Source organism: Marmota flaviventris, chromosome 6 (assembly GCF_047511675.1).
Source record: "Marmota flaviventris isolate mMarFla1 chromosome 6, mMarFla1.hap1, whole genome shotgun sequence".
Taxonomy (NCBI): Eukaryota; Metazoa; Chordata; class Mammalia; order Rodentia; family Sciuridae; genus Marmota; species Marmota flaviventris.
In genome coordinates this window covers 94,098,973-94,120,905 of record NC_092503.1, presented here as the reverse complement: position 1 = coordinate 94,120,905, position 21,933 = coordinate 94,098,973, and the positions used below count along the sequence as shown (strand labels likewise).

At 35.4% G+C, this 21,933-nt stretch overlaps 1 protein-coding gene across 1 annotated transcript in view; it reads right to left on the bottom strand.

The window, feature by feature from the left end:
• Window positions 1-21,933, bottom strand: part of Eys (eyes shut homolog) — a 1,581,889-nt gene that overhangs the window by 233,005 nt on the left and 1,326,951 nt on the right. Inside the window, 1 exon segment of the mRNA XM_071613805.1 lies at window positions 16,799-17,019. Within this exon segment, the coding sequence (XP_071469906.1) occupies window positions 16,799-17,019 (221 nt within the window).

The following is a 21,933-nucleotide window of genomic DNA, read 5'->3' as shown; positions in this document are numbered from 1 at the left end:
GATCAGAGGACATAGATAGGTTAAAGTTCTATCTAAGCTACCTTAGCCACCTCCTCTATGATCTTGAGCAAACTGCACAAATTCTTTGAACCTCAGTTTCCTTATTTCACAGCAGAGGAATTGTAAGCCTGCTTTAAAAATGTATGCCTATATAATGAGTTATAGTACTCAGCATCATTTATGAAGTAGGGTAAATCACTTAAAAAGTGGTAACTGCTCAAAACAATAGTAATAGCAAAAATGTCACAACATTCCATAGCATAGAATTAAGGTGATGGTGGTGGTGTGGTAGAACAGAGGTGAACAAGATTTCCTGAACAAGATTTCACTTCACCATTGGTGTGACCTTAGATCTATTTTTTAGATTCTCCCTGCCTTAGTTTTGCCATTGTACCATAGAGATAACCACAACATGAACACCATGTCGTTATTGCAAGGATTAATTGAGATAATGCATATAGTAAATGGAATAGGATAAGCAATTGATGATGTAGCTTGCTTTTATTATTAACCTCCTTTGTTTAGGGGCTATCTGGCAAGTGTACAGGGGTAGCTCATGTGGTGCTATATGACAAGAGAAAGTGTTTTAAAAATTCTGGTATAGCCATATCTGGTATTCCCTCTGGAGGAGGGAAATAGACAGCGATTTAATAGCTTTGGCAATATTACTTCATGATCACAGGAATTTATCTCACTATGCATGTTTGCATCAAAAGCATGGATGTGAGCCTGACACAGCAAGTATTAAGAAAAGTTGGAGATTATTTTGGATTTTTGATCAACTCACTATATTTCACTCAGTTTTGAATCTCACTATTTAAATAAATCTGTGAATATTTTGGAAATGTGGAAAGTCTATAATTAATCCCCATAGACAGTATAGAAGCTGCTTGTTCAAATAAAAGAGCCTTCACATGTTCTCTTTTTCAACATTCTACATCTATATGATAAAACATCCTCTGATTTGGATGGCATCTTGCAATTTCAAGCATTTCCACACAGAGACTTTTATTTCAGCTTCTTGCAGCTCTGGAGAGGAGGCCTGGTTGTACTGGTATCTCCTTCATCTCACAGAGAAGAAACTGAAAATGTAAGCATTGAATAAGTTAAAAAACATTACTCAAATAGTGTTTGATAAGGTTGGATTTTGCAGCTTAGTTTTAGGTTATATAAGATTGTACTGTCACGAGTGCCACTGGAATTACTGCCACAATATGATTAACATTTTTTTTTTCTGTTTTCACTAATTATAATAAAAGAAGGCCTCACAATATCACCTATATTTGTCTTCCATACATACAGCTACAATTGGGAGGCTGTTTTGGTTTAACATTTCTCTGCCTTTTCTAGGAATATTCTTTAGAATAGACTTAAATATTCAGAAAAATATTATGAATGCAAAGATTAAAAGAAAAGTTCAGTTTACAATAAAGCTGTGGCTGGCCTTGATGGGGCATGCCAGGAATCCCAGCAACTGAGGAGGCGGAGGCAGGAGTATCACAAGTTTCTGGTTGGCCTCAGCAATTTAGTGAGACCCTAAGCAACTCAGATCCTGTCTCAAAATGAAAAATTAAAAAGGGCAGAGAATGTGGCTCAGTAGTAAAACACCTTTGGGTTTAATCCCTGTAATAATAAATAAATAAAGCTGTGATAGCTCATGCTATAATGTTTTCAAGGCTAAATAAAATTCTTATTTTTATAGTTTTGCTTATGAACTTATTTGTCTACACCTGAGAGACGCCCAAGAATCATAGCTGGACTTGTAGAGGCCTGTCATAGGGGCGAAATGCCAAAGATGCATAGAAACTTCTTTTTTTTTCTTATTCCAAAAAGTGAAATAAAAAACAAAAGCACCTATGGAATTGAGATGGCAGCAGGAGAAGCAAGTGTGGGAAGATGGATAACCTTTGCTGTCAAGTTGATTTCTCATATCTACGTGGTCCAATTTCAGTTTGAATATTAGCTATGAGATCTGCAGTCTTCTGTTCTACAAGGCTGGAAAGGTGAAGGCAGAATATTTCAGAGGTTTCTCAAAACTCTAATAAAAATCTCTCCTGCCAGATGACCCCTGATAAACTTCAGTCTTCCTCTCAGTAAAAAGCTCCCCAAGACAGGCTCAAAAAGGATGATGTTCACCACTATTAAGTCTCCAGTCAGCCATGGGAGGCAGTTCGGAAATTTCATTGGATTTTTTCCTTACTTGGCAGTTTTAGATGTTTTAGCCAGTAATGCAAATCTGACAGGGAAAGAACTTGATAGGAATATGTGAAAACTAAGTTTATATTACATTAAATGTGCTTTGGGTTGTATATATGTAATATGTGATATGTAATATTTACCTAATGGTGAAATATATCAAAAGTTTTTTGCTGTGAAGGCATACAAGGTAATATATTCTACTTATATGTGTATTTATTTAGTGTTATACTACAGGGTTTTACAGTAATATATTTTTTAATAGGACATCAATATGTTCCAGCACTTGTATATTGTATTGTAGTATCCTCATCTCCTTTAAGCTTCTCAAGTATAACATTCATGACTTAGTATATTTACTATTTTTATGCATTGCAAAATGACTTGCATTGAAGGTTCTCTTTCTTTGTACTTACTGAAGTGATCTGAAGGTAGAGATTTCTTTGTTTCTGGATAATTTCATAATATGAAATCCATACAGTGGTAAGCTTCGGTGAAAATCTCAGAAAAACAAATTTAAGGTCTTCCTAACTTAGCTTTTATGAGTTTGGATTTAAAGGAGAGAGAGCATGGGGAATTTTTGTTTATTTCATTTTTAGTGTGTAAATTATAGTCAACGGGAATATCCTAATGATTTCTTTAGAAGAACTAATAGAGAGTAGTAATCCGTACAGTCATCATAATTATTACAAGATCTTTAAATAACCCATGCAGTGTTGTTAGGATTATTTTATTCCCTAAGTATATATCATTAAGATGATGACAATAAAATAAAGATGTGAAGATCAATAATAAATTGACTTGGTATATTTGCAGTGGCCACTTCCTGTATGTGGGGATTGAACACCAATCAGTGTGACATTAAGAATCTCCACTCGGGGCTGGGGATGTGGCTCAAGTGGTAGCGCGCTTGCCTGACATGTGTGCGGTCCGGGTTCGATCCTCAGCACCACATACAAACAAAGATGTTGTGTCTGCCGAGAACTAAAAAAGAAATAAATATTAAAAAAAAAAAAAAAAGATCTAACATGTTTAAAAAAAAAAAAAAAAAAGAATCTCCACTCATTGCCCCCCTCCAAGACCAGCTACATAATTTGTGTGATCTGACCCAATTCAAAATGAAAATGAGGAGATCCTGTTTCAAAATGTAAAAATTATTGCTTTCTACTGTCTGCTGCAGTCTCTTTCTCTCAACATGATTAATGTTTTTTTCCTATTTAACGACATACTTCCTTAAACATAGAGAGGCTCTCAGGGTGGGTGTGTCCATTACTGGCACCTGGACCTGCCCTGAGTCTAGCACATGGAGAGTGGGTACCTAACCCTGACTCCTCCTGTGCTTATGCCCAGGCTCCTGCTGCTGGTGAAGTTGGCAGTGGTCACTGGACAGGGTAAGGGATGCAGGTGACTCTTCCTGAAGACATGAAGAAGCAGTAAGAATAGGATTAAATGTGAGCTGAGGCTCCAAGGTCCTGACATATGCTCCATCTTACTTCACTTAAACAAAAGCCAAATTTAAAGATATTATATTAAGAATTTTAAGATGGCAGCTCCCAGAACATTAAGCTCCTACTGTAGGACCTTCTCTGTGGGATGTGTCTTGTAATTATACTGACTTCTTGTCCAAAGCTTGTGACAGTCCCCAAGACAGAAGATCTATGGGATAATGGAGCACATCTTATTGACAGAAAATTGATTCACTTCTTTCCAATCCTGAGGCAAGAAGGTTGAAATTATCTTTCTTCTCCATTGTAACCAATTTTTTAGGTCTACATGTGCTTGGTCTTCCTTTTAATCTACTTCCTTTGATATAAAATGATAAGGGGGTCTAATGTGGAAAACAATTCTGATAAAGTACAATTTCATGATGGTAAAATCATGACTGTCATGCAAATACCATGTGAGTGAGGTCAATATTTTATTCAATGAAGGTAATGGTAGTATATCAAAACTAATTGAAGGAGCATTTGAGAAATAATATTAAGACAAGATTGCTGTATTAGATATAAAACTCATTAATGTCCAATAGGGTCATAAACTGTAATATTTATTGTACTTTTCCATAGGAAAGAAAGTATTCTCATCTCCACTGGTCAAAAATCTACAAGTCAACCTCTGTTCCTACAAAGTTATGAAATAGACCAGACAATAGTTAAACCCAGCACTGGAGAACTGCACCATGAGAGCAGTCAAGTTATCTCTTTTTCTACTCAACTTGAGGATGATTTATTTGTCAATGTTATACGCCTTATCCTCGAATTCTCTGGGTTTTACTTTATTTGACAATTATGTTCAAAGACTCTCTTGGTTTCCCTCCATAATAGAAGTAGAGGTGTAAAACACAGAGGTTGATTATAAATTTTTTTTTTAAAAAAATGTTTATCACTCAACTCAAAGTGGATCAAGGACCTAGGAATTAGACCAGAGTCCCTACACTTAATAGAAAAAAAAAGTAGGTCCAAATCTTCATCAAGTCAAATTAGTCCCTGACTTCCTTAACAAAACTCCTAAAGTGAAAGAAATGAAATAAAAAGTCAATAAATGAGATGGATTCAAACTAAAAAGTTTCTTCTCAGCAAAAGAAACAATCAATGATGTGAAGAGACAGCCTACAGAGTGGGAGAAAATCTTTAGCACATGCACATCAGATAGAGAACTAATTACCAGGATATATAAAGAAGTCAAAAAACTCAACACCAAAAAAAAACCAAATACCCAATCAATAAATGGGTTAAGGAACTGAACAGACACTTCTGAGAAGAGTATATATAATCGATCAACAAAAAATATGAAAAAATGTTCAACATCTCTAGATATTACAGAAATGTAAATCAAAACTACTCTAAGATTTCATCTTGCTCCAGTCAGAATGGCAATTATCAAGTATACAAGCAACAGTAAGTGTTAGTGAGGATGTGGGCAAAAAGGTACACTCAAACATTGTGGTGGGACTGCAAATTTGTGCAATCACTCTGGAAAGCAATATGGAGATTCCTTAGAAAACTTGGAATGGAACCACCATCTGACCCAGCTATCCCACTCCTCAGTCTATACCCAAAGGACTTAAAATCAGCATACTATAGTGATGCAGCCACATTAATATTTATAGCAGCTCAATTCTTAGTAGTTAGACTATGGAAAAACCTAGATTTCCATTAATAGATGAATAAATTAAAAAAACTGTGGTATATATACACAATTGAATATTACTCAGCATTAAAAGAGAATGAATTATGACATTTGCAGGTAAATGGATGAAGTTGGAGAATATCATGTTACATGAAGTAAGCCAATCCCCCCAAAACAAAGGCCAAATGTTTTCTCTGATATTAGGAGGATGATTCACAGTGGGGGAGGGCAAAAGAAGAATGAAGGAACTTTGGATTAGGCAAAGAGGAAGGTGGGAAGGGGAGGGGACCTAGGGGTAGGAAAGATGGTGGAATGAGATGGACATCATTACCCTAGGTACATATATGACGGCATGCATGATGAGACTCTACATCGTGTACAACCAGAGAAACGAAAAGTTGAGCTCCATTTGTAAACAATTAATCAAAATGCATTCTACTGTCATGTATAACCAATTAGAACAAATAAAAAAATGTTTCCAATACATTTAAATCAGCATGCATTCCCCAAATACATAAATTCATTGGTATACTTCTAGGTTGGAAATAATAGCATTGGAAGTACCTTTAGATTTTTAGATATTTTAGATTAGAGAGATCTTGTTAAGCTTCAGTCAAATGAGAAAATAACTTCAAAGGTTGATAAGTGCCCAAATCACATAGAGGTACAGACATGAGTCTTGAACCCTGAGTCTGGATCATTAGTGTGTGTGTGTGGTGGTGGTGGGGGCAGCGTTTGCAGTGCTTCTGTGTAGTCCCACCTTGTTTAGAGACCAAAAGTTCATTCACATCTATATCCCTCTGAAGTGGTTCACACTCCGCTCAGGGGAAATATTAAGCTTCCACTGCTCCTGGAGGTTACACAGGATGCTCCATATTCAAGGCCACGAGTCCTCTTCACTCTGTCCTGGTCCTGAGTCAAAGGTCCTTCTTCTTTCCACTTAAGTGAATCTGGTTCTTTCCACTCCTTTCCTCTCCACATTCCTTCCCTAGCCCCATTTTCTCTCCTTGGAAGAATAAAAGTTCCTTCTGTAGTCACATGCATAGATATTTGTGCTTACATTTAGCCTTGAGTATTTTTGATGTTTTTATTTGTGTTTTGGTGTGAATGGGCACATGGGGAAAGGGAATAAAAAGCTCTGGAGTATTTGTGAGAGAGAAAAGGGAAAATAAATTAGTCTGGTGGACATTGGCATAACTCAAGGGTCCACATCCAAATAGTTCCCTATTTCAAGATGAAACCTCAATGTGAAGGTATAATTTTCTATGTACTTAATTGCATTTCAACTATATTTCACATAAAATATATTAATCTAGGACTGAAAAGAAAAAGTGCATATCTTGAAGCCTATTGCAAATTAAATCAAACATGAAAAAAGGATTCTTGATATTGAAGCACACTAAACTAAAAGTATTTTCCCAGTTGTCATAGCATATTCTAGAATGGAAGTCTTTTAAAAGTAGGAAAAATAGTACTACATGTTGGATCTTGTTAGTATCATCTGGTGCAGCATTTCCTAACACTGAGTCCGAGAAAAAGAGCATGCTGTGTGATGTTAATAGGTATCTTGGAAAAAAAAAATTCTTAACATTTTAAAATTTTATTTATTCTAATTAGTTATATGTGACAGCAGAATGCAGTTCAATTCATTTTACACAAATAGAGCACAATTTTTCATGTCTCTGGTTGAACACAAAGTAGAGTCACACCATTTGTGTTTTCATACATGTGCTTAGGGTAATGATGTCCTCATTCCATTGTCTTTCCTACCCCATGTCCCCTCCCTTTCCCTCCCTCCCCTTTGCCCTATCTAAAGTTCATCTATTCCTCTCATGCCACATCCCTATTATGAATCTGAGGGGATGATGAAAAAAAATTAGAAACTAAATTAAAAGACTTAAATTGGTTCTGTTATGTTGAATTTAATATGTTAAACACATTATGGAGGTCAGAGCTGTAGCTCCTTAGCAGAGCACTCGATTAGCATGTATGAGGCACTGGGTTTGATCCTTAGTCACCGCGTAAAAATAAACAAATTAAAAAACAAAAACAAAAACACAGGTTTAAATCCCAAGGAAAGAAAAGAACATGTGATAACTTATACATTTATCTTAGGAATATTTCCCTTCCTGCAGAATATTTTTTCCCCTGACTCCTCAGAGATTTATTAGAATATTGTGAAAAATAGTTTTGGAAATTCTGGTCCAGCTTACTCTCTTCTTTACACAAATGATGAAAGTAAGATCCAGAAGCAGTTAATGGCATACTAAGGAGTAAGGATAGACTTCCTGCCTCTTAGACTGGTCTACAAGAGTGAAGCTATATTTTTATAGATGGTCTCATCCTTAAGTGTAATTCTCAAGTCAGATAACTGCTGAAAATAGCTACCACATCATTGGTTTAGACAACAACTAACCTTTTTTATTTGTGATAGAACTAATGGTTGATTTATGTGTCAGAACTTAGGACAGAGAGCATTAAATTAAGTTCTATAAAATTTCAGTTTATCCTGTGCATATTATCAGGCTGACTTGAATAAATCTTTTAACTTACTTGTATCCTTTTTGTCATACTCAAAATAGAAGCTTAAAACTATGTTTTGAAGGTATTTTTAGTATTGATATCATTTTAAAATAAAGTCATATCAGAACCATGTCTCTAATGCAATTTTCCAAGGCACAGAGAGTACTTGATAATTGTTAGGTCAATGGCAATCATCAGTGTTGACACTTTGACAATGCTTGCTTGAAGATAATACTTTATTTTAATATGAAAAAATAATACCAGACTTTATTTTCCAGTGTTTTTCCATCTAGTCTGTATATTCCTGAGTCCTCAGCAAGTTTTAACTTTGGTTCCAAATCACTTGAGGTTTAGGCAGGCAGGCAGGAACAGTTTTTTATATCATTTTCCTAGAATAAAAGGTTAAGCAATTTTCCTAAGGTACATGATATACCAGCAAATGGGCCAAGAACAAAATGTAAGGTTTGAGAACCTTGTCTATTGCTGAATCAAAAAAATTGGCTTGTTTCCTTCCTAAATTTAAATTACTTGCTTTAAACCAAAACCAAGGAATTCTGATTATCTCACATTATATTTCAGCTTTAACTTTGCTGTTTTTATTTTGTTTGTCAAACTTTTGACACAGTTCAAACAGTGGCATGTCTAATTAGATGTAAAAATGATAGTTATTAACACAATTTGCCAAACCAATTTTTTTTGTGTGTGTGTGTGCACAAATGCAATCTGTAAGTGGTAAGCCATGTAGATTTAAAACAAGAATAAATGCTTCTAGTAAAAAACAATTAAAAACAGGCTTTAACATATCTCTCCCTACTTAAAATATTAATAATTTTTGATGGGAAGGAAAACATTAGCAGGTCATATTTAGCTTGCTTGTTCTTTGAAGTACAGAAGGAGGCAGGTAGGGAGGGATGGAAAAATGAAGAGAGAGAGAGAGAGAGAGAGAGAGAGAGAGAGAGAGAGAGAGAGAGAGAGAAACCTTTTAGTATTCTATAAGAAAGGATAGAAAAGATAGTTTTCAGATGGGATTTAAGTCAGAGAGGTCTCTTATGCCCAGGAAGATCAATCAGGGTAAATGAGTTCTCTATGTATTATTACCTAAGGGTAGAGAAAATTGAAGATGAGATTTTTCCCCCTACTTGTTTGACCTTGCTACATAAATATGATGTAAAAAATGTGCGGAATTTAATAGTGGGTTTTTCCATTGGTCAAACCTTGAAACTTTTAACTCTTCGAGGCTTTTCAAATTTAGTATAATAAACTAAATTTCTTCTATATTCAATCTTTTTTTCTTTTTGAAATGTAATTTGATATATAATCATAACTTTAATGAAACTGATTTGCAGAGGACCTAAATGTCTTCTGAAAAGATTGAATATAGAAGAAACTATGTAAAACAAATGCCCATCCCTGGTTGCTACACTCAAGGATGGTAGTGATAAAAGTGGTTAGAAAATCAATTTAAACTGCATTTGTACTTTACCAAGAGTCCTGCGACACTTACATTGGTAAGAGTTATACTTTCCAAATATGTGATCCACTTTTATAAGCAACTAAAAACCCTGCAGCTTCAGTCACACTCTCCAAGCTAGAGTAAATGACCCCACATCAATCCATTTTCACAATACCTGGCACTTGTAGAATGGAGAAAAGAAATGAGATTAAAAAAAAGATAAACAAGAGTGATTGTGAAACCCTAGGCTCTTAACCTAAGACTGCACTTCACATGTATAAATGGAAAAGCACATTTTGTTCTGCACGCCTCAATGTTTTTCAAACCCAAGATCATCCTAAGCAAAAGAGTATGTAGAAAAAGGTTACCCATCTTATATATCTTTGAAAATCCAATGCTCTTCACACTGCTAAACATGACAGAGGTGTCCTGCAAATGCTTGTGGTAGGATAGAAGGGGCAAATAGACGGTCTTAAAGGCACATATATCCTGCTTTAATCAAACAGATCAAAATAATTTCTAGACATGGATATTATAGGAAGTAAAATCCAAAAATATTGCCAAAATATCTTTGTGATGCATTACATTTTGTCCAAGTGAGGTAGGATAGAAGAAATAAGAAACAGGTAACAAGGAGAGATCAAGAAAAGACAAGGAAATAAAAATTTAAAGATCTACATACTTTTCCAGGCCTGTCAATCCCTATGACAGTCTCTCTTTCAGGTTTGACACACTCAAATTCGTGAGAAATCTGTAAACCTACCTGAGCATTGTAACTAACTCCCCAATAAAGAGATTAAGTAAAGATAGACACAATATTTTGAGAAACCTATAATTTAGGGGACTTTCCAGTGCTTTCTACTGATCATAATGAAGACCACATCAGCTTGAAGATCCTATGCTTGAACAGACCACCAGAAACCATCTTGAGATAACCAGACTAATATCATTCCTACATACCTTCTCATATTCACCACTCACCAAAGCTAAGGCTCACACATGTCAGGAAAGTCAGCATTGAGCATTTGTTGCAGAGAGAGCAAAACCCATCAGTAAGGAACCATAAGGTCAACACCTTAATAAGAAAATCTTTGAATCTTTCCCTGTCAAATTCCTTCTACCCCAGCATAGGCACAAATCCGAAGAAGCAGAAGATGGATAGAAAAGAATTGGGAAGAATACATCACAATCCTCCCCTCCTCTACATTCTTGGACTTGAGGTCTTGCCTAACCTGGTTGGAGGCTATTTACCACAAAACTGAATGTGAAATAGAAGTTGTAAACTGTCCTGACATTTCAATATGTGAGCATTAATAAAAGGTATTGGAACAAACATGGTGTTCAATTTGTGGAAAGTTAAAAGATATTCTACAGATACATTTGACATCAGTGACAGCAGAAAAGAAAGCCTTTTTATACTCACATTCCATAAAGATTAGCCTGATTTTAGTGAATAGATTAGATTACATAAATAAATGCCTTAATCGCTCAATTTATTAGCACAAGATAAGAGATGGGGAAAACTATGAAATTATATATGCTTCTTACTATTCACCTAACACAAAATTTGACATTTTCCCTTTCCACCCTGTTTTTCTAGCAACAAGGACTGCCTACAATTGAGATGTTTGATGGTTAATTGGTAAACTTTCACATCTGAGAGTAATCTAACCAAATATAAATTAATCCTCTATCATGAGGCCACTTAAATTTTATGTATGCACAATTTCAAGGATGCAGAAAATGAAGAAACTAAGAGAAGGGCAAATATCTGAAGATATTGTTAGTTTAAATACATGGCAAGAAATTGATCTGAAGTAGGCTATTTTCCCCTTTGGTATTTAGAAGAACAGTTTAGACTGCTGAGCTAGATTAGGGGTAAGCTGGCCTGGATAAAGAATAATAAGTAAAAGATCTCAGCAGGTGATGCCCAGCTCCATGACACTGAAATGACAATGAAGGCAAGCAAGAAGTTTGTGGGGAGTTACAACTCATTACAGAACAAATGGACAGGCTGAGACACAATGCCCTAATTCTTAATACTGTGTAATAATGTTACTACTGCAATTTCAAATTCAATCTATGACTCCTACATCATTTTGAAGTGCTAAGTGACTTGGAAACTAAATACCTCAGAAATCATGAAAAACTGACTTATTTATATCAGACAATGTCAAGAATGAGAAATAAAAGAATGAAAGAAACTAACTTTGACTTCTATTCACATAGGACATGAGAATAATGATAGTTCCCTAATAGTAAGAAATACATGTTTTGGGGGAAGATTTCTTAATAAGGAAATACTATTTGTTTGAGATGGATTTCCTTGGTCAATTAATTGAAAGAGACTAATCAATCCACCTGCTTCCCTAATGCAGTCGTTTGAAACTATGGCCCTCAGGTCAAATCCTGTCTTTCATCTACTTTTTTGAATAAAATTTTATTGGAACTCAGTCATATTTATTCGTTTATATTTTCTTACTGGCTGCTTTCCTGTTACAATGGGAGACTTGAGTAGCTGTCATGCAAAGTCTAAAATGTGAGCTATTGGTCCTTTATGGAAAAAGTTTGCTGACCACTGCCATAGCACAGGGAGGATAGCCCTGGTTAGTGATTAATAAAAACCATGAGGTGGGTTGGAGCACAGAAAACTTATCCATTCACACATGGGAATTATTGACTTTCATTTCATGACAAAGCACATTGACATACACTTAGCTCCTGCTGAAATTAAGAGTAAGTCTAAAATTAGTGTCTTAATAATTATTTACCCTAATGTCAGTGAAATAAGTTTTTAGGGCAGTGGTTGCATAGGGTATATTCCCAAACCTGATGCTCCTCTTTAATTATTGTTTAACCTATTTTAAAACACCTGGTGCAGAAAGGGAAAAGTGATTTAAATATTATCTGTTTAATTTGCTAACCTTCCTATGCCCTTTTGGAAACAGCTTGTTCAAAGTCCATGGAGATTTGGATACTCAGAATAACCCTCTGTATCACTTTTCTAAACTGAATTTCACTACATGCAATTTGGGCTTCTCCGAAATGAGCAACCACAGGGGTTTGAAAATTCTAACACAGATTTATAATGAAATGAAAAAAGATTGGACACTGTCCAGAAACATGTGATGGTACTCAAAGCAGAATGACATTTGCTCAGCAAAGCTCCTGAAGCGTTACTTCCCTTAGTTCTTTTCAACATGAAATTTGTCTTCTTGTAAGCAGATTACCTTCATAGACAATGCAGGGACAGCATTTTGTATCATTGAATTATATCAGCCAAGCTTCTAAATTTCATGATGATTTTGTTTATAAATCCACTGCAATTGTATTTTATTTTGTGAACCCTAGTATGTAACACTATGGCACTGAGTTCTGTTCACTCAGAACCCTACTTCTGTTTAGAGAACACTTCTGTAAGGGTTATCTGTTGTTTTTTCACCATTATTCTTGCTGAGGAAAATAGGTGTGCACATCCAGAAAACACATATTAGAATGTTCAAGTGTGTGTGTGTGTGCGCGCACACACATGCACACACAGATCAAAACATGCCTTCCTCTCTAATATTCTTAAATGCCTCATTGTTAGGCATTCCCCAAATTTGGGATGAGAATTACTGGATTAGAAAAATTAAACTGTGGTGATAAATTGTTACTTGCATTTTCATGTGTACTCTGGTATTAAAACATTATTGTCTCTGTATTTTGAGAAAGGAAGCAGACATATAAAAGGGCTTTCTTATTTTGTTTATAATAATGACTTTTATTCTGAACAGTTTATTTCTTTGAAAATACAACAAAACTTGCTGGCCTAAAAATAATTCCATCAGGTTATCTTGTCCATTCCCCTTGAATCCAGAATGGTTGAATATTAATGAATCTTTCTGAAGTTGATCTACTATTTAAGCAAACAGGAGAAAAGAAGGACATTTAGAACTTTGCCTGGCTAGACTCAGCAGTGAGATGGAGCCAGATGGCATGGACTGAGAAAAAGGACAGAACCCAAAGTGGGAATGTAGAAGAGACTCTGGGATATCCGGGAAAGATTCATTTTGTAATGTGGCAAGACAGAGAGTGCTAGAGTTTGCATCTGGAATGTTCTTCAAAAGTCCATGTTTTAAAGGCTTAGTTCCTAGCTTGGTATTATTGGGAGGGTGTGAAAAGTTTAAGTGATGGAGTCTAGTGGGAAGTTGTAGGTCAGTGCGGATGTTCCCTTGAAGGGGATTGTGGGATCATGGTCTTATCTTTCTCTTTTTGATTCCTGGATGCCATGAGGTGACTAGTTTGCTTCACTATGTGCTCCCCGTCATAATGTATAGCCTCACCACAGACCCAAGAGACCGTGGACCAGAGCCTCCAAGCTGTGAGCCAAATGAACCTTTTGTCCTCATAAGTTAATTACCTTAAGAATTTGTTAGAGTAATGAAAAGCTGACTAACTCAGAGAGGAAGGAAAACTTTCACTTTAGCTAGCAACATGGATGGAAAATGAGTTACCAAAAGCATTAGGATAGTTAAGATTCATTTTGTAGAATCATAATGGAGTTTGCTTTGTATTTCAGAGTTTCTCTGTTGAAAACTTTATACTACTCCATATATTTGAAGTGTGGAAATGCATCTGTTCAGAGGAAGGTGTTGGTCATGGTGATAGTTCTTTGCATCTTACTGTAATGGACTGAAGCTATTTATGGCCTTATTGGGAGTTTATGTTATCTTCTATAGACATTCTGGTTCTACTTTTGGTTTGCTGCAGACTTCTAGAATCCTCTGTTTATGATGGGTATTGAGGTTTTGGACATAACAAGTAAGGGTGAAAGCATTCTTATTCTGATGATCTTATGTATGGTCCATAGTTATCTGTGTTCTTCATATACAAATTTTTTTGACCTGCCCTCAGTACTCTTATAAGCCTTCTGAGAATTTTTTTTTTTTTTTTTTTTTTTTTTTTTACAAGTTGGTGTTCTGGCACTGACCAACTTCAGTGTATTATGGTGATATACAGGGGGATACTGGAAGGAAAATCATCATTGCCATGAACCAACACGGTCTATGTGCAGTCATGCAAGGATTAGTTTATGGAGTTGAACACTGACAATCAAGATAGAAATCATTTTGTTCATAGGATGTGAAAAAGTGTTTTACTCATTGGTACATAGCTGACACATCTCCATTTGTCTAGCCTAAAACACATATATGATGTGAAATTTCTTAAAAAGTGTGTATCAAAATCAGCTGACATTCAAGAGGATTTCTCTGAGGTAGTGGTTGAAAGGTTGAAAAAGTCAGAAATAAGTATGGATGGCCAGAATATATAATGTATACAACAGCAGACTGACAGGTACATTTATATGGGAAAATTCACTGAGACCTAAAGAGCTGAATGAGCTTCCACATTAGACTGAAAATTCTCTGTGTGCAGGATTGCTGTTTTGAATATATATCTTTTATTTTTTCCCCTACACACTCTTAGCTCATACCTAAATCTCAGGCAATGTTTGTTGAAATAAAGCTAAGAAAATGAACATATAAAGTCTAAAAGAACCTAGGATTTTTTTTTTTTATCTTAGGATGATTATCTTTTCCAAATACCTGTTAAATAACTAAGATTAAAAGTAATATGATGTTCTTTAATTAAAACAAACAGTGTTTATTTTATTTAGTATATAACTGGCTTCAATATCTCAGAGAGTTAATGTTTTAAAATGAAACTAACCCTTGTCTGAGTTGGAGATATTGATATTTTTGCATAAAATTGGAATATATTGGTTTTCTATTGTTGCATAGCAATATGACCACAAGCTTAGCTTTAAACAAAGTATACTTCTTAACTCAGCCTCATGGGTCCTCTGCATAATAATTTCACAAAGTGCAGTCCAGGTGTTGGTCAGGCTGGGGCCTCACTTCAAGGCTTGATGGAGAAAGGATCTATTTCCAAGCTCATGTGGTTCTTTGTAAAATTAATTTTCTTTTTGTTGGCTTCAATATCTGCTAGCTGTCAGTTGGAGGCAGTCCTCAGCTCCTCACTGGTTGGAGGCTGCTCTAAATGCCTTTGTCATGTGGGCCTCCCAAAAACTGCTGAATGCTTCATCAAAGCCAGCAAGGGAGATGCAGCTCACAATTCTAAGTAACCTAATTATGGAAATGACATCCTATCACCCTGCTTAATTGGTTGTTCTGTTGGTTAAAATCAACTCATAGGTTCCACCACAATACAATTGCTATTAGTGGTTTGGTTATGAAGGAGACCATTTATTGAGTAAAGCTTTGATTTTGGTTTCCTTCAGGAAAGCTATCATGGTCAGTTCTTTAACACTTTATCTGTGGTATTTTATTATATTAAATAGGCTTACACTGTTGTTTTTATGGTACAAATGTATAAATTAAGTCACACACTTAGATATAGTGAGTCAGAAGGCAAATTTCTAGACACTATAAGAGATGATCACTTTCCTTTCCACTGAACCATGCTTATTTTTTTCCTTCAAATTTATTACTGTCAGTCTGTGATTCTCGGGTACATATGTCACCTTGACATTATCAGGCCTGTGCAGTCTTCTGTTCTCTGTCTTTACCATTTTGTTCTTCCTCTCTCTCTCTCTCTCTCTCTCTCTTCATTTTTTTATTCTAGTGATTACTTTCAGAGCCCATCTATGCCTATCATTTCTTGTCCTGCCTTTTTGATAGACTTTTTCTCTTTTTCCACACTATGTACAAAGATGTTTACTTTTATGAAGTCATTATTAACTACTTGATAGCTTGCCCCTTGGAAACACTGAGGTGAATTAATTAAGATATTTCCTGTGAGATTTGGTCAATTTTCCTTTGACTTGAACTATTATAATCGCTGCATGTTTCAGCTTCTATTCTGCCCTTATTTGTAGCCCTGAAATAAAGATTTCTCAGAGGATTGGGGAAATTTAGCAATATGTTCTACACTGTCCAAATGAGACTCCCTCAGGGTTGATTCACTGAAGACATGTTAGTGAAGCAGAAAGTAATTTTAATTAAGATCTTCTTAAGCTTATATAGCATGATAAATCTTTGCTTTGAGGAGGAAAATGGATATAGCATTGTAAATAAAAATAAAAATAGATATGGTGAATTTTTCATCTCTAATAGTAGAGATCTAGGGATTTTTTGAATTAAAAACAAAGTAAAAATTCATTAATGTATCAAATAATCATCAATGGATAACAATCTCTTATTCATATTTGCAAAAAATGGTAACACCTACATTAAAACTTGGATACATTTTGATAGTTTCCAAATTGGGTGCATTTACCTTATTATTTTCAGAGTTGGGAAATCTCTTGTCACTGGACCCACAGTGTGCAAGTTTCTCTAAGCAAATAAATGTGTACCACATGTGTGCATTATAAGAATTTGGGGTTCCAAGTCTTTCTTTTCTATCACCCCATTGACAATGCTTCTGACTTTTGCTGTTTTAAGAATCTGGAGTCATGCAATAGAAATCAGGGATGAAGATGCTGGCACTGACCTGATGCAAGTGCCATTGTTATGGCATAGATGACGAGCACACCAGGGCACATGGCAGTTCTTGATGTTCTTCCCACGAAGTGCTTCATCAATAATGAAGAATTCTTTGTTGTTTACTTGAAGTTCTCTAATGCAGCCCTGGAACCCCTGAATATGGCCCATATGCTTATGGATCTTTATATTTTCAGGGACATGACCAAGGAACATTGATTCAAAATATACCTGTAAGAGAAGTAACAAAAAATCTTATCATAAGATGCTGTCACATTATATGGGAAAGATCTAGAATGGTCAGTTCTATAACTGCATGTTTTAAAGTATTTTTCTTTGTAAAACCCATTGCAATTGTTGGATTATTTTGTCACTTGTACTAGGTGGTAAATAAATTACTTAGAAAAGAGCTTAGAAAAGAGCTCTTGGTTTACAGTTTTTTTCATTTCATAATATCTAATAAAATTAATGCAAAAATAGAGGCTAAACAAAACTTGCTGATTGCTTTGAAATGTATTTTTTAACTCAAGGGTTTGCACTTTAATGGGAACATTACCAAATGACAACTGATAAAGAAAATACAGCCATGTTAATTAATTATTGTCAGGGGTTGAATTGTATTCCATCCATATTCATATACTGAAGGTTCTAATCCATGGTGCTTATGTGACCTTATTTGTAAATAGAATCATTACAAATTTAATTAGTTAAGATGACATCAATATTAGAGTAAGGTAGACTTTAGATTAATATGATTGATGTCCTTATAAAAAGGGGCAAGTTTGACACAGACAGACCTGCACACAGGGAGAACACCATGTGAACATGAAGGTGGAGAGCTGGATGACACATCTACTAACCAGGAATGTCAAAGATTGCCAACAAACCAGGAGAAGCTTGATGAGAGACGTGGAACAGATTCTTTCTCAAAGTCACTGAAAGGAAACAACCCTGACATCATCTCAATTTTGGACTCTCAGCTTCAAGAATTGTAAGAACTACAAGACATTTCTATTCTTTAAGCCATCCAGTTTGTGTCATTTTTTTATTTTTGGGACTCCGGCAAACTAATGACATTATATATCAAGTATCCTAAAATATGAGCAAAATGTATGGCATTTGCACATGGTACTTGATAATTAGACATGTTAGTTTTTCCTCCAAAAATATGTAATAAATATGCATCAGAAGTTGAACTTTTCTTGCCTTATATTCAGTCCTTTCATTCACTCTTTATTCTAACAATCAGTTCAAGAACAGGCTCTTGTTTTGAGGAGACAAAAAAGAAACCACTCCATTTCAAAGGGACACAACTCATAGACAATTCAATAAAGGTATTCTGTAAAACTGGGTCCTTAATCTACCTTCATTTTGACAACACATCAGAGCTACATCTTACATTGGAGTCAGTTCTGAAGTCTGCATGTAAGATGAATATTCTGTGGAATCGAAATCGCCCTTGGAGATATCTTAAGCATCACTTCAGAGACTAATATGCTTTCTCTGAAAAAAACCACATAGCTACATTTTCCTGCAGCTTTGGAATAGATTGCTGTTTTGTCAGTGTGGTTTCAGATGAAGCTAACATTAAGTGGCCATGTTGTATAAAAATTCTAGGACCCCCTCTGTGTGGTGAATTGCACCGTGATGGTACTGATACTGAGAGCACAGAAAATTCTTCTCACATCCGTGCTCATTACAGAGCTTAAATCATTGACCAGATGGTACAATCACTTACATGATTTAAACTTCTACTTGATCTCTCCTTTCCCACCGTCACTAACATATATAACTGAATTCTCATAATTTAGATGTACATAAAATGAAACTCCCCTCAACAGGAATCTATGGGCTACAATAGAAGTTTTAATGAACTGGAGATGAGTCCCTGCTCTTCAGAGCTGTTAGGCATATGACATGTAGATGTAGCTGCAAGTATAGTCTCCGACACCCCTGTCCCATAAACACACTCTAACACCTCAAAAGATGTCTTTAAGTACTGAAAAATATATAAGTTGGTATTAAAGATACCAATAAAATGTAGAACCATCATTACAAGAATTCAAAAACTAGAATCAAACAACTAAAATAGGAATCTAGGGGGAGGAGACCATGAAAGATGCCTAGAACACCATTGAACATTTATACTAATTTATACTGGTATGATGTAACTTTGCTTTTAGAGAACAGAAGAATGTTAAATTCTAGGAACACCAAAGCATCTCCATGACCCTTGCTTAGCAGGTAAAAGTAACTCTTGGAACTCTCTTTTTCAACCCTAAAAAAAAAAGACAATATTTCTTGAGGAAATTTCTTAATTTCTTTCCCCTGAGTATTTCCTATTTTATTCCCAGAAGGTTTCAATCTTTGGGTGTAGAAGGCAGGAGGGCTTGCCAAAAGTTCCAAGGTGTATTGATAGAGTCCTTACATAGCATTCATTTTTTCTCATGTGCTAAGTCAGTTCATATTAAGTACTCCAACAAGCTATTAGCAGACCTGCTGATCAGCGAAGCCACCCACTGTTAATACAGTTTGGGGTCTATCGTGAAAAAAAAAAAACACAACTTTTTTCTTTTTCCCTCTGCATCAAGGCATGATTTCCTCTCCTCAAGGTTCTTTGACATCTTTCTGTATTGATCACATACCTGGAAAAGAAAATTCTCACTGCTTTGACAAGTGTGCTCTTTTAACACAAAACTTATAGAGGATGGGAACTCTCTTCTGCCACAAGTAGGCAGATCCAAGGAAAAATCTATAGAACTGCCTATGATTTATTATTCCATTAAAAACATTCAAACAATGAAAGTAGGTGGTTTTTGTATTTCTTTTGATCTGAGGCCCAAGCTTAGTTAGAGTCCTAAATGTCTAAAAAAAATTAGCTGTTGTTGACTGCACATAGATAACTATTAAAATGGTTGACTTCTTCTATCCCCAGACTCTCAATTATCTGAGAGCTGCCTTTTGCGTGTATAATCATTCCCAAGGAGACAGGTCTTTAAAATAGTCTTTTCTAATAATTTCTTGTGAATCAGACTATGGAGAATAGAGTCTGACATCAGGATATGATCTTACAAGATAAAAGCACAGAGAACAGACATGGACAATCAAGGAGGAATCATCAAGATAATAAAAATGATAAATGGTGACTGAGAGGAAAGGTCCCTACATCTTCAAGAGTGAACTCTCCTTTCCTCTCAGAATCTCTCTCTATAAAAAGAACATAGTTGCTATTTTATAATAACTGCAAATAAAACAAAAATATATTCAAATTTCTATAAGCTTGGAGGGAGGAGTGTTTGCTGGATAACTTGTCCTATTTCTTTTTTACTTTCTTTTAATTTTAAAATTGTAGTATTACATATATTTATGTAATGCTATCTTGATTCGATGTTTTGTTTTGCATCATTGATTCTCTTTTCCAAGTTAAATGACCTTTTTTTTTGTTAATGAAATATGGACAGGAAACTGCAAGTGCACTTTTGGTTAAGATTAATTGTCAGAGTATACTTGTATTTGTGTAAGAATATAATAACTTATACTGGAAATTAACTGAATTTTATTTAAGAATCACTATTTAAGTATTAGCTGAATTGTATGCAAACAATTCAAAACAAGAAGCATGAAGTTTTGGAAAAAAGGTGGATAAGATGGTGGGTAAAGTGTTTCAGTAAAAGGATTTACTTAAATAACTTTTCACATTTGGAGACAATGAGTGAAAAGGGATCAAAAAGCAGAAGCAGAATTTATCTAAATCCCCAGTCCCTTTGCAGTTTAAAAAAAAAAAAACAAACAAAAATCCTTTCTCTTGCTTGGCCTTATGTTATGACAATCTGTTGAGAACACAGTCCCTTCTATATTCATTTAAAACCATTTTGGGGGATGGTTTCCACCTTGGTCATGTTCTCTGAAGTCTGTAGCCTTTAAATTAGAAGGTTTCATATTTGTTACAAATGACTTGTTTCATGAAACTCAATCCTGCTTTTCCTTCATCTCCTATTTATCTTTTAAGCCACTTTTCCGAGTTTTGATGCGTAAGGTCCTTATTATTTTGCCAGATTCAGCATATGTGAAGTTCTCTCTGCATACCATACAAAAGAAATGTCATATAACTTTTCTCGTTTATCCTCCATATTCAATGTACATGGCATAGAAAACAAGGCAGTGCTTATTTGGAAGTTATTGAATCATGTATGTGATTGATATGAAGTAGCCTGCATAAAGTGGTTATGGTTTAAAATTTGATCAATATTAGTGGTCATCTGAGGTTCCAAATCTCATAGTTAAATATCTGATTTCTAGGCTTTCCAGAGAATGTTCCCCAAATTATCACTTCTTACCTTATCCAAGAAATAACTGAACTTTAGTGAAATAATCAATGAATTGAGTTGCTACCCTGTGAACAAATTGATCTAGGGAAGTGCAAATGTAAAAGAAGGAAGTGGAATTATATGTCTTAAGATCTTAATGTGAACTGGAGAAATAAGTCATAAAGAAATTATTTACCGGTCAGCAAGAGGGCAGAATAGGAGACCCAGACTCTCCTTCACCCAAGGACACAGATTAAAAAGAGCATGGATCAGTTCCCTTTGTCAGAAACCTAGAAAATAGTTAAGGGGCTTCTGCATGTCAGGCAAGCATGAAATCAGCTGCACTGAATCCGGAAGGAAAATTCATTCCTTCAGTAGGGTCACTTCCCCCAGCATAGCATGGTCCAGTTAGGAGAAAACTCTCAGCTCCAGTTTCTCACTAGGGAGGAAAAGAGAAGATTGAAACATGACCTGCATGTAGAATCTTTGGTGAGCTCCCCAAGGGATCAAAATCTATTTTGTCTGAATCTAAGCATTGACAGGAAACGGTGCCATACTGGGGATCATCAAGAACAAAAGTGACAGTTTGGACTAGTACACAGTCATTCACCACAGTCCCAGTCTGGATGACTCAGTATGGGTGAGTGGGAAAAAAAAAATCTCAATTCTCAGCTTCTTCCTGGGGAGGGAAAGAATGGGATCCAATGTTTTATATTTTGGGGAGACTGCTCATGGTACTAGTTTCTGTCCTATCTGTCTCAGAGAATCAGTGGGACCCAGTATACTATAGATACTTGGGAGATGTTGATAACAAAAGAGCACTGGAAAACTTGACCCT